The 14,040-nt window shown below is 47.7% G+C and overlaps 1 protein-coding gene across 3 annotated transcripts in view; it reads right to left on the reverse strand.

Moving 5' to 3' along the window:
• The window catches only part of LOC146861874 (uncharacterized), a 105,577-nt gene that overhangs the window by 31,798 nt on the left and 59,739 nt on the right, over positions 1-14,040 (reverse strand). For all 3 annotated transcript variants that reach the window (XM_085641043.1, XM_085641042.1, XM_085641041.1), the window contains exons 2-3: positions 7,467-7,593; positions 4,496-4,606 (exon numbers count right to left, since the gene is read on the reverse strand). In XM_085641043.1, coding sequence (XP_085497169.1) covers positions 4,496-4,606; positions 7,467-7,593 — 238 coding nt within the window. The remainder of the gene's footprint in view (positions 1-4,495; positions 4,607-7,466; positions 7,594-14,040) is intronic.

The following is a 14,040-nucleotide window of genomic DNA, read 5'->3' on the forward strand; positions in this document are numbered from 1 at the left end:
TAATTTAAACAGGGCATTACAGGACACCCAACGAACAAGTGCACATGTCTCAGAGGAAACCTCGTCCGTTACGGGTTCCTCCAGGTTGTCCACTCAAGCCTGCCAAGTGTTACATGTCCCCCTGCCCTTATCCCTCATATGCGCCACATTTAACACAGACACCAGCCGCCAAGTATCGTCCACTGTCGACAGCAGCTGCCACGTTTCTTACCATCGGGGGACGCTGGAACCCCGTCCAAATCTCCTGAGTCATACTGGCAATGTTAGCATATTTTTTAAAACTGTTCTGCCCCTGCCACAAACTTAACGCATGCATCCTCAAACGTAACAAACTGATCTTCTGGGTATATGTCCCCCAGTATCTCACAGCCCCCTTCCTGCCAGCGAATTATGGACATTGTCCCGCTAATACGTTTAAAGAGCACCAATGACCATATGCTCAGCTCACTCGTAAATGGCAGCCTCTTCAGGACCTTGCCAATCACTCTCTCCCTGATCACTGTATTCCGCTGCACCAAGTGAGGAAAATGCCCCATGTACTCTCGCTCCCATCAACAACTCCATCAAGGGCGCAGTTCCACACGTTCCCCTCAATAGCCTTTTCTCCCAGTTGTCCTCCTCTGTAACCCACTGTGCAGCGTGCTACATCTCAGACGCATAATAATACAAATTGAGGTCAGGGAAGACCATGTCCCCTTCTCCTGATCCAGTTTAACTGTGGACATTGCCAGTCAGCTCCTCTTCCAAGCACACACAAGCCAGGTCAACATACTCTCCAGTGCCTTGAACGTACTATGGGCAATTGTATGAAGCAAGTTCTACACAATATACAAGCATCAGGAGACGGAAACCATCTTTGGGACAGAGATACGACCCGACACCCAGAGCGTCAGCATGTTCCAAAAGGCAACCAATTTCTTCACTTCCCCTAGCACCCGGTCTGTGTTGTGTCACCTCAGCCCCTCCTCACCATGCACCACCATAATCCCTAGATATCTAAAGGCCTCCTTTCCTCACCGTAACCCCGATAAAGGCAGTTTAGGACCCAGTCTATTACATAGCGCCCCCAACGGGCTAGGAGTGCCTTATTCCTATTGACCTTAAGACCAGTCGCAGCCACAAATTCATCTCATTTGTTCAGCAACAACGGTACCGAGTTCATCGGCGTCTGCAAATAAAATAACACATCATCCGCATGAGGCGATATCAGATGTACGCTATCTTTATCTTTATACCGTTATACTTATTTTTATACTGAAATCTTGCAGGTCACTGTAGAGCCTCGCCCCTCACGGTTTTAAGGCCAGTGCAAACAGCAGTGGGGAGAAGGGACAACCCTGGCACATACACCTGTCCACCACCCAACCCTCCAACACCAGCCCACCGCTACAAACCTGGGCCTCAGGTGCCCTGTAAAGGAGCTTCAACCAGCCACCCGAACCCGGACAGAATCCGACGCATCCCAACACCTGCTGCAGATATTCCCAGCCAAGCATATCAAACACTTTAGCAATGTCTACTGACACCAGCACCAATTACTCACGGCTATCATCGACCGATTGCAGCACATGGACCACCCTGCGCAAGTTCATGGCCATACTCCTGCCCAGAATTAAGCCACATTGATCCTCATGCACCAGTGTCCCCACCACACCACGCAGTTGTTCCACAAGTAATTTACACAACACCTTTGTGTCTGCATTCATCATGGTCAGACGCCTGTATGCCACCGGGTACATGGCATCCCGCCCGGCTTCAGTACCATACAAACCACTCCATTTATGAGTTTAGGAGGCAACTCCCCCACCCTAATCGCCTCCCCATATACCTCAACAAGGGTTCTGTCAACTGCGCCGCTAAAGCCTGGTAAACCTCCACCTGGAAGCTGTCTCCTCCAGGCGACTTCCCTCCCACCATCTTCCCCAATGCCCCTCGCAGTTCCTCAAACGTCAACTCTGCCTCTAACCCCTCACGATGCTTCTGAGGGACCACCGTAATATCCACCCGTACCAGGTAATCAGTCACCATATCCAACCCTGTGTGTTGTTCCTCCCGATACAGTCTCCCCAAGTGCACCTGAAGCACCCCAAGACCCCCACCTGTGTCGATGCCAATGCCCCATCCAGTCTTCTTGAAGCCATAATGGGAAGTTTATTTTCTTCCCACTTTAACAGCCATGCCAACAGCTTACTTGGCCTGTCTCCCTCCCTGTGAAAGCTCTGACAGTATTCTTTTCGTGTCCAGCCGATCCAATGTTTCCCCAACCCACGCTAAGTATTCATAATCTCCACCCCCACCGTGGGGCCAGTGCCTTATGTCTTTGCATTTCTGCCTATTCTCCTTCTAATGTCCCCACTTCTCTGGACAGCTGTCATCGAATACCGTAAATTTTACTCATGCACTCCCCCGCATTACCGTTTTTATCGCTTCCCACTTGTTTATACAACTAGTCATGGAACCTCAGTTCCCACTAAAATATTCCGTCAGCCACTTGAGATGAGAAAACAGATGCATCTATAACTTAGGAAGAGATAGTGGTTGTGTCATGCAACAATGTATCAAGGAAAGATTTATTTACCCACTGAAAGATCCCAAGCTTGAAAATACGGTGCTGGTCAGCACGTAAAAGTGGGATCTAAAACACTTTTCTGAGGCACAGTATCCCAGGGACATTAACGGATATTCCGCTCACTTGGCAAGAAGGAAAAGATCCTAATGGCCACCAAAGGAACAAAGCGAAAAACGAATAGAAACCCTAAATGGGAACTATGTGAAGACTTGTTACAGGTTATCTGACTGAGAAGGCATGTGATGAGACTGGGGCCCACCAGAAAAGAATAACCTATATAAATGATGAGTTCCCTTTGGTCTTAATTTAGAGTGGAACCGGAGTTTGCACAACATAACAAAATGAAGCTCCTGGGAATTCCATATAACCAGAGAGAAGGGGGAGGACCGGTCCTGGCCTCCCCGTGCCATGGACCTCGAAGTTGGAGAGGCACAGAAGAATACAAAGAAGCAATGACACACTGGCACCTCCTGGAGCGGCAGAGGTTTGGGGAAATCACATGTTGTGTCACTGGTAAAAGGCCTTTGGTTTCTTGGGGTACTCAAATAGACTTTTCAGGAATCTGGGGGGGAAGAGTGGACAAACGAAGATTTCCTGGCACTATGACAGATTATTGTATTCGTTTCAAAGGGAGCTGCTTCTTCAGTTCATAGTTGTGAACTGAAGCTGTGTCCACTGTGAGCAGCGTGGAGTCTCTGGGAGATGAAAGTGATACTCGGGCAATGGCCATAGGGGACAACAGCCGTTCACCCTGGAGTCTCCCCGAACAACATGAATGAGATCATCCAGTGTTGGTTACTCTTACTGACTGAGGCAATATGTCTGTCAGCATTGCTTGTTGTCAGTATGCCATTTAGTGTATACAGGTGCACGGAAGCCTTGCATTAGGTCACATCTACCTACCGCACCTTGGGCCGGAAGTGCATCCCTTACAAGCACAAGAAATCATACCCTTGATTAAAGCCATATTATTGAATGATAGAGGACTGAATTTCCCCTCCAAAACAGTCACGCTTCTAAAGGTACTCAATGCATTGAATTGCAATGCTGTTTTCCTCTGTCAAACACATTTCTTGTTTAAGGATCAGGTGAGGCTGAATTCTAGAACCTTCCCAGTAACGCTTCTTGCCTCTAAAAGGGCAAGGGCAGAGGGTGGGAGGAGAGTTCCTAAGAGAGATCAACACTTAATGAGACTTCAGTGCTAACCGATAAGGATTTTAAAAATATATGGGCGGTGGAGGGACTTCCTGGAGAGAGACTACAAGAGTGACACAGAAGGTTAATTTGAATATACGTCGCCAGTATATGGAGAAGGCGAGCCTTGTGCAGAAGGCTGAGAAAGAAAGTCGATGTGTGGTGCGAATAACAAACAACCACTAAGAACTATGCTTTCTTTTCCCATTAATACAATAGATTCTATTTCTGAAAGACCAACACTATTAAGAAACGTACTGCCCAAGAACACATGCCATTTTACCATTTCTGATCATGCCCCAGGAATGGCTGGCCTTAAAATGGCTTTCATAATGCTCAGAAAAGGAGCTGTAAATTGCGGAATTATTTTCATAGTACCATCGTCGGAAGCGCCGACATGTCTCGAGAACTATTTAACCATAAAATACAAAAATGGAAAGCAAAAACCTTTCTTTAAGCATTATCTTTGCTGCATTTGGAAATACCTTTTATCTCCATTTTTAATTGTATTCCAGGACCCCAGGCTTCGGCTGATATATTCAGTGTTTATGAATATTTAAGAAGATCCATTATGGAAAAGGTCAGTCCTACCTAGACTTTCAATTTCTGGAGAAATAGACTGTGTCTATGCGAAAAGTCTTGACATTTATACACGTCTTTAGTTTGGCGCAAACAATTGCGTCATCACATAGCAACTCTTACCACTCCCAGAAATCTGCATCAGATACTCACTTGGGGAATTATGATCACTGCGCCTTCTCTTGGAGTCTGGATTGCTGACAGAACACAGGTCATCCTTTTCTTTAGCTCTCAATGAAAATACAGAGGTGGCGATGACAGGACCTAGCATTGAAAGCAAAGAGACGTTAATAAGAGATAAACAGCCAATCATCATCTATCTACAAGTGTGGTTTGTGAAAAGCCAACTGAGCGTCACAATAAATTAGTATGACTTACAGCAACTGGACAAAGGTGGTCATCATGATCAGAGTACCACAACTGACCTCATCCATCTTGCTCTGAGAAAAGGCTTGTTATGCAAATAGAAGGGTTGCTAAATGGACCATCAGTGACAAGCTGATGCTAAGCACAGATGGGACACTCTCAGAACAAGCACAGAAAGAGCAGTATATTGTAACAGAGAAGGCAACATAAATAAAACATAATGCACCATTTAAAGCACACTACATAGAAGAACAGACCAGATAATGCAATGTGTAGTACAAACATAGCAGTGCATACACCGAGGCAGGAGAGGTAATGCGTCAAAAATATTTTCTAAACAGGCATTGGCAAAGCCAATAGGTCTGGTGTTGACTGACAAAAAAGCAAACACAAGGAGATGATGGAAGGAGCACTAAAACTTTTCAGAAACTCACCCCCAGTCACAGATCTGTGACTGGGGGTGAGTGTCTGAAAAGTTTTAGCGCTCTATCCATCACCTCCTTGTGTTTGCATTGTTTGCCCTAAGTTGGTAGTGTATGTCCAGAAGTGGGCCCCTAGCCCACTTTGCCACTAGATTCAAGCTAGCCTGGCTGATGAGGGATGTTACCCCGAAACCGGTCCAGGATGTTTGTTTACGGTCCAGGGAAGACCTGGCATGGCAGTTCAGGCTGGACTGTTCCCATGAGGCACAGGATCAAGGCTGATTTGCATATAGCTGGGTCTGTACTGGGGTGGCGAAGTGAGCTAAAGAAAGATGATGATTCAACCCAGATCTGTGACTGGGGGTGAGTGTCTAGAAACATTTTGGTGCTCCGTCCGTCATCTCCTTGTGTTTGCCCTAAGTTGGCAGGGTATGCCCAGACGTGGGTCCCTTGCTCACTTTGCCACTGGATTCAAGCTAGCCTGACTGATGAGGGGTGTTACCCTGAAGCCAGTTTGTGAGGGATGGGTGGAAAATAAATCTGGCAGGCCGTATGTGTTTCTTAATCTTGGTCTATAGTTAGGTTGTTCACTCCTGTTGGACCAGAGTGCTGAAATTTGTTCGTTGCCACTTTGGCACTGAGGTTCGTCTGGCAACACCTTGGATTCGAGGCACATTCTTCCTGTGCCAAAGATGTTAAGAGTAATTTTCAACATGGGACACTTTAGTTCAACGTGGCTGATGCCGACTGTACGGCTTTTTTTGGTGGTGGTTCTTTGGCGAAGGCATGACACTCTCAAGGATGTTCCTTGCCATGAAGCCTAGGCTCCTTTGGAAGTCAACCCCAGTGGGAAGATTCTCTTGACCATGACTTGTATGTTTGAGGCCAAGGGTGCTGTGTTCGGTCCTCAATGTCTTTCCTGTTGTCTTAGTCCTGGGCGCTGGTGCTGGTTTTAGTAAGGGCCCTGGAGATTGTTCGTCTCTAAAGTCAGAATCATGGAAAGAAAAACGTTTGATGTCCTTAGTGACTACAGCAAACAGTGAGACTCCGTAGAGTCCCGACCATGCACCATGGAATGTGTCGTGTGCCTGTCACTTCAGTGAATTTTCTTTTTCAATCTGAAGGTGTTATACGCTGAACAGGCAGCCTTGTATTGGTCACTCCGGTTACAGACATGATACTGATCTGACCACGATATTTACTGCTACGTAAAAGGCAACATTTTAATGATGTGTTCTCCAACCCTCCACCCACACTAGTCATTTTTACAGGACCTGGCCCCAGGCTTGTCAAGCATTTCAGCTTCTACACAGTCAATGTAGCGAAGTATTCCTGATCGATTCCATTGACGTCTCATAGCTAATGATGCTTTAGTTTCCCAGCGCCTAAAGTAACGCTTCTTCAACGAGCAACAGTCGCAGAACTGTGAGAACCGGTCTAAACTTGATTGTGAAAAAAAACTACGTGAGGTGTAATATTTTGGGCTTCAAAGGGGGTATCATGAGTAATCTCTAAACAGAATCTCATTCTAACATAAACTTGCAAAGCCTGAGTCCAACACTAGATAGAGGAAGTGTGCACAGCATGTAATCTATAGCCACACATGCTTCAAACGTATAGTTCTTACATACAAACAAACCTGACTTTTTATTAATGATCATGGGCCTTTTTTGGAGTTTAGCAGATGGGATAGACTCAAAAACAGATGCCCCATTTGCCAACCTTGAGATTACTCGCTCAATTTTGTGTCAGGGGAACTGCCACATTTCCAATGGGAGAGTCTACACAGGCTCTGCTGGAGGATATCTTTGACTGGTGATCCATCGGACATTGTACTGTTGAATCAAAGGACCTCAGATTATCAACCCTACTACGTAGGGCAGATATTCCGGCGTACTTTTGTCTTCTTTAAGAACACCAGGGAATGCCTGGCCACAAAAATTGCTCTGATGCACTGGGGAAGCTTTGAGTATCTCAGAGATACTTCTTCTTTATTTTTCAATACTAAGCCCCGCTTTGGAAACAAAAAACGTGGCTGAGCAGATGTATTAAGCATGGCACCCAATCAGCAAAATGTCAGGGCCTTTATCAGACCCACCGCAAAATAGGCTCTTGTGAAGGTACAGAGATCTCCTCCTCCCATCAGGAAATCACCATGTATGGTGGTTGGTCCTCCACCAGGCCAGAGGAATACAACCCTCCAGTGCCCTAGCAGATCAACGCACAGGCTGCCATACTCAAAATAAGGGTCCATATCGCAACTGAAGCCTTGTGCACAATATATTTGCATTTTCAGCAGATTTTATAACTCTGGAACATTATCTGTTTAACTTTACCTAGAGAGATCAAAGCCTGGTGAATTTCATTCATCACATTCTTGTAAAGTTCCTTCTGCCATTCATGTAGCAGCTTCCACTCCTTATCAGAGAAACAGGCAGCCACATCCTGGAATGTAACTGGCACCTGTAAGAAGAAATGTATGTGATATTCTCTGTAACACAATATTAAGACAACTAAACAATAATATATTTTAAAAGTTCTCTTTGTCTCCAATGACAATAATGACTGGTGCGAAATTGCCTTCCTTTGACAAAAAGACAAAGAAGGGGAATAAGTGAGAAGAGACATCACAAGTGACTCAGAAGCGAGAGAGCAAAGGAGTGTGGGAAGAGGAAAAGAGAGCGAAAGAGACAAAAGCAGAGAAAGATAGACTGAGACAGATGGGGGAAAAAACAGGAGGAAAAGACGGGGAAAAACATCAGAAAGAAAATCTGAGCTCATGGGATATTTCAAGGAGTTAAGGACTTGCTGGAAAGATCTTTCTGCAACCTGCATTTCAGAGGTTTGAGATTCCGACAAAGCAAACTTAGCCTTTTGTTGCCCGAATGCCTATATATGGAGTTTTATTGAAAATAGGAATACTGACATGCAACAGTTATAAAACGCTTAATATCAAGTGTTGTTTTAACTAAATTTGTCGTTATCATTCTCATTATTTTAAAGCTGGGTCCATGTCACAAAAAACACTTGGTTAGTTGCACTTGAGAAATAAATTACTAATGGAAGAAGCCAATCTTGGACTCTCAAGTAACCCTTATCTGGTGTCAGACAAATAGATCACCCTAAATATTACTTTATATGGCTATTTTCTGTTGTTCCCTATAAAATATTCATCTTGGTCAATGAATTTCAATGAAAGATTCACGTCAAACCAACAGTGGAATATCATAGGACTCTAGAAAACAACTGATAGATTGAGAGCTGTGCAAGTCCAGAACATACCCCAATAAAACCTAAAGGTAGCAGATGCAAAGTTTGAAGAAATCGGTCTTACAAGAGTCCCCTTCCCCTTGTTCCTCGAGCACCATGGCCTAAAATAAATCAGAAACAATTTCCAGAAGCAAAATAAAGGAGAAGAGCAACTCTTTGGCCGAAACAAGCAGCTGTGCAGAGAGATTTCTTGTCTTCAGCACTTGGAAGAATTAATGCAGTTCAACCAGTTGCAAATAGTAGGTCCGGTAATCAGTCCATATATATGATTGGAGCATCAGTTCTTTACACCGGCTCATACAGGTTCCTTAACACTACTCATTCCTAAATGGACGAGCAGTAGCCTAAGACTTCTAGTGTTGCTCATAAGCAGCAACGCAAAGCACCAGAGTACAGCACTACCAGCAACCACGGCACAAAGCAAAACCATGGCACCCACAAGGAAACAAGAGGAACCAGAAGCATTGACTTAGCAGTGCATTATTAGATGGTCAGTAAGTTGAGCTGGCCATCGGCTGAACAATAAGGGCGATTATATTTGAACAAAAAAGATGACCTTTGACCCTGCTTGCAGGTTAGGCCGCTCCCCACGCCACACAGCACCATCTGTGTGTTCGTGCCTCCAGCCCCCTGCTGCCTGAGTTGGGCGCCGCCGTTAGTCTGCTGCCTTCCGGCGTTTTCCTTTCTGTGCCCTCGCATCTGTATTTTGCCCCTTTTTGTGCTCCCATTCTTGTCAGTGCCCCTCTCCCAGCGTTTTTCTTTCTGTGCCACTAGCATTGTATTTGCCCTTTTGTGATTATATTTGTGATTGTGTTTTGCCCTCGTTGTAATTCTATTTGTGATTGTATCTCCCGCTCGTTCCCACCGCTGCCTCCCCGGCAGCCCGGCCCCCCCAGCGCACCCATTCGCCGCCCCTCTCCCGCCTCCCAGCTGCTCCTCCCTCCCACCTCCCCATATATGGCGGGCGCTGCGCGGCCGCGCCCAAGGCAAGCCCATCTGCGCGCTTCCGTGCCTGGACCGCGCCCAGCCCCAGGAACCCTGGTCCCCGCGAACGCCACGACACCCACCTCTGCTACGACTCCAGCACCCTCCTCGCACTCAACACCGGACGATCACACACCTGCTGCCTAGCCGCCCCGAAACTCACCCATGGACCCTTCTCCTGCCGGAACTGCAGCTTCATCAGCATCCGGCCCGCCAAACCACCTACCAAAGAACCCAACTACCTCAAATGAATCCTCCTCAACACCCACTCCGCACGCAAACACGCCGTGGAACTCTGGGGCCTACTAGACTCCAACACCCCAGACATCGCCTTCCTGACGAAGACCTGGCTGAACCCTTCCTCGGCACCCAACATCGCCATAGCCATCCCGGAAGGCTACATGATCACTCGCAAGGACCGCACCAATGGAGTAGGAGGAGAAATCGCCATCGTCCACAGGAACACTCTCAAAGTCTCAACCAACACCGACGACACCTTCAGCACCGCCGAACACCTGCACTTCCAGATTCACACCGATCCCAACACCACCCGCAGGGTAACCCTCGTCTATAGACCCCCCCGGACCCCGAGCACAGTTCAGCGAATCCATCACCGACCTCATCAGCACACACACCCACGCCTCCACAGACTACATCCTCCTCGGGGACCTGAACTTCCACCTCGAGAACAACAATGACGCCAACTCCATCACCCTGATCGACAACCTCGCCAACCTCGGACTCAGACAACTCGTCACTACACCCACTCACTCCACTGGCCACACGCTTGACCCCCATCTTCTCCGCAAGCTTCCACGTCTCCTTCAACTACACCACCGAGCTCCATTGGACCGGTCACCGCTGCATCCACTTCTTCCGGAAACCCACCACATACCACTGCACCTAACAGATGCCGCGCTGCTGCTGGAGTAAAGTCACCGAAGACCAGCTTTCCACCACCCTCACCTGGAGCCCACCCGCAGACTCGACCGACCCCGACGTCGCCGCTCGCAACCTCAGACAGTGGATCAACGACTGCGCCAACACCCTCCCCCTCTCAAGAAGCCCTCCAACACCCACACCAGCAAGAAAGCCAGCTGGTTCACCGAAGACCTCCAGGCCTCCAAGCGAACCTGCCGAAAACTCGAAAAAAACTGGATCCGTGAACGAACACTGGAAAGCTACACAGCCCACAAGAACGCCACCTGCAGACACCACCACCTCATCAGATCCGCCAAAAGGACATCCTTCAAAGACCGCCTAGACAACAACGCACACAACAGCAAAGAGTTCTTCAACATCGTGAAGGAACTCTCCAACCCCAGCTCCAACACCAACGACATCCCACCTTCACAAGACCTGTGCGACTCGCTGGCCGCCTTCTTCCATCGCAAGATTGCAGACATCCACGACAGCTTCAACGCCGTCACCACCCCGGCAACCACTGAGACCCCTGCTCCCACGACCACCATCCGCACCAACCGCCTGCTCTCCTGGACCAACATCAACGACGACACCATCAAGATCATGAACACCGTCCACTCCGGATCCCCAGAAGACCCTTGCCCACACCACATCTTCAACAAAGCCAGCAGCACCATCGCACCCCATCTCCGGAAAACCATCAACATCTCCTTCGAGACAGCGACCTTCCCGGAGAGTTGGAAGCACGCAGAGATCAACGCCTTACTCAAGAAACCCAAGGCGGACCCCAAGGACCTCAAGAACTTCCGACCCATCTCCCTGCTCCCGGCAAAGGTCATCAAAAAGGCCGTCAACAAACAACTGACCAGCTTCCTCGAGGAGAACAGCATCCTGGACCCGTCCCAGTCCTGCAGCAACCACAGCAACAAAACTGTCCTCATCGCCGCCTCCGATGACATCAGGACCCTGCTAGACAACGGAGAAAACGCGGCCCTCATCCTCCTGGACCTGTCAGCCGCCTTTGACACGGTCTGCCACCGCACACTATGAACACGCCTCTACGACGCCGGAATCCAAGAGAAGGTCCTGGACCTCCTCCTTCCTCTCCTGCAGAACACAGAGCGTCCGCCTCCCCCCTTCTGATTCAAAGCCACCGGGATCATCTGCGGCGTACCCCAAGGATCATCCCTCAGCCCAACATTGTTCAACGTTTACATGGCATTGCTCGCCCACGTCGCACGACGGCACGACCTCAACATCATCTCCTACGCCAACGACACCCAGCTGATCCTCTCCCTCAGCAAGGACCCCCACACCGCCAAAACAAACCTACATGAAGGAATGAAGGCCGTCGCCGACTGGATAAGGAACAGCCGTCTGAAGCTGAACTCGGACAAGATGGAGGTCCTCATCCTCGGATCCACCCCCTCGGCCTGGGACGACTCCTTGTGGGCGACTGCACTAGGAACACCTCCAACACCCACCGACCACGCACTCAACCTAGGGGTCATGCTCGACTCGACCCTCTCCATGATGAAGCAGGTCAACGTCGTCTCCTCCTCCTGCTTCAACACCCTCTGCATGCTTCGCAGGATCTTCAAGTGGATCCACACCGAAACAAGAAGGACGGTCACCCAGTCCCTCGTCAGCAGTAGACTGGACTACGGTAACGCCCTCTACGCAGGAGCCTCGGCCAAACTCTTGAAACGGCTCCAACGCATCCAGAATGCCTCCGCACGCCTGATCCTCGGCATCCCTCGCCGCAGCCACATCACACCCCACCTGAAAGACCTGCACTAGCTCCCGGTCAACAAGAGGATAACCTTCAAACTCCTCACCCACGCACACAAGGCACTCCACAACACCGGACCAGCGTACCTCAACAGCCGATTCAGCCTCTACACCCCCACCCGCCAGCTCTGCTCCACAGACCGCGCCCTCGCCACCGTCCCCCGCATCTGAAGAGTGACCGGCGGCGGCAGATCATTCTCCCACCTCGCTGCCAAGACATGGAACACCCTCCCCATCCGCCTACGGCAGATCGAAGACCTCCTGACCTTCAGAAGACTCCTCAAGACCTGGTACTTCGAACAGTAGCAGCTCCCCCCCCCCCCCCCTCCCCCGGCACCTCGAGACCCTCACTGGTATGGAGTGCGCTTTACAAATGCTATGATTGATTGATTAGTAAGAATTTGTTTCGATATATATAATAATAACACCTTGCTTGAGAAGAGTTTATCAAAGTCTATTAGCCACCACCTTTTTGATTTGCTTTAAGAGTACAGTGGTTTTCCCCTTTAAGGATTTCAGGTTGTTATGCAAGCCTTTATTGTGTCTTCCACATTTCATTTTTAATCTATCCTGTCTTAATGGATGGGCTCCTGTAAATGCTCCTGTAGACTCACACCTCCTTAACCTGCCTCTGAAGTGAGGAAGTGGTTTAGGTGTGTTTAAATATGGGGCCCCTTGTTGTAAAAGCCTTGGGGCTACCTGTTGAAAGCTCTCCCACAGTCAAGCCAATAGTTTTGTCAAGCATCTAAAGACTATATAAAGGGAACCCTCTCCCTTCAGATACTCTGAAAATTAGAGACCCAAGGTACTCCACTGAGATTGTGAGGCTCATGCCCCTTTTTCTAATCCAGAATAACATGCAAACGAGAAACGGTGGCCAAAAATACAGGGTTTTCTAACATTTCCAAGGCATAAATTACTGGTATATTGGCACCAATATTAAAGATCCTACCATTATACGTTACCATACTTCTACTGATCAAAACGGCACACTCATGAGTGGCTTAGGAATATTTTACAGGAGAGAAGTAGGCCAAAACCGCATTCATGTCAACTCATTTGCAAGGATCTCAAACTAACATTGTCACAGCTCTGGTTTGCTCCCCTCCCACTAAACACTCTCACTGTAACAAACATTGGCAAAGCCAGTAGGCCACGACTTTGATCCTACTGGGTTTGCTAAAGCCTTTCACCCATGTTGTACAGCATCTGCAAGATGCTAGGTAGCATGCCATCAAGCTAAAATATTTTCTTAACAAAGCCACGATGATGCGTCTGCGCGGTCAAGTAATTTTGTAGGCGTGTGCATGCTTGATTATGCATGTGTGCCTATTTACTGATCCGAGATTGATCAGTAAATTAAAAAAAAAAAATATATATATATATATATATATATGTATGTATATATATATATATATATATATATATACGAGCCAGCAGCAATTTGCTGCCTGGACCACTGCAAAAAAAAAAAAAAAAAAAACGGGGATTGTGGCAAATAGAAGAAAAAGAGTACACGAGGGAGACAGCTGGAAAACACATGCTCTCTCATGGACAGAGCAACCACATAGAAAAAAGTGGTGCCTGAAAACTAAGCAGAGGAAGGACGCAAGTAAGGGATCTGTGCTTTAAGGGAGGGATAAACAAAAAGAGAAGGAAGAAAGCCACACAAGGTAATAAATAAAACCCACGTAAATGAGAAGGACTATAAAGCCAACCACTATTAAGCAAATGGAAAATTCTAAGCCCATTTTAAGCAGCCAGTAGGCTTTTTCACAACCAGTAGGCAAGACTTAAACAAGCATTTGCAATGCAATAGGTCTCGCATTTACGCGAGTTTGAGCTATTGGCATTGTAAATGACAATGCTTCTTATTTAGGTTTTGTTTTTTAAAACATAAATAAAACGCATTATCCTTTACAATGCCAATAACTTAAACTT

Source organism: Triturus cristatus, chromosome 2_2, assembly GCF_964204655.1.
Source record: "Triturus cristatus chromosome 2_2, aTriCri1.1, whole genome shotgun sequence".
Lineage (NCBI taxonomy): Eukaryota > Metazoa > Chordata > Amphibia > Caudata > Salamandridae > Triturus > Triturus cristatus.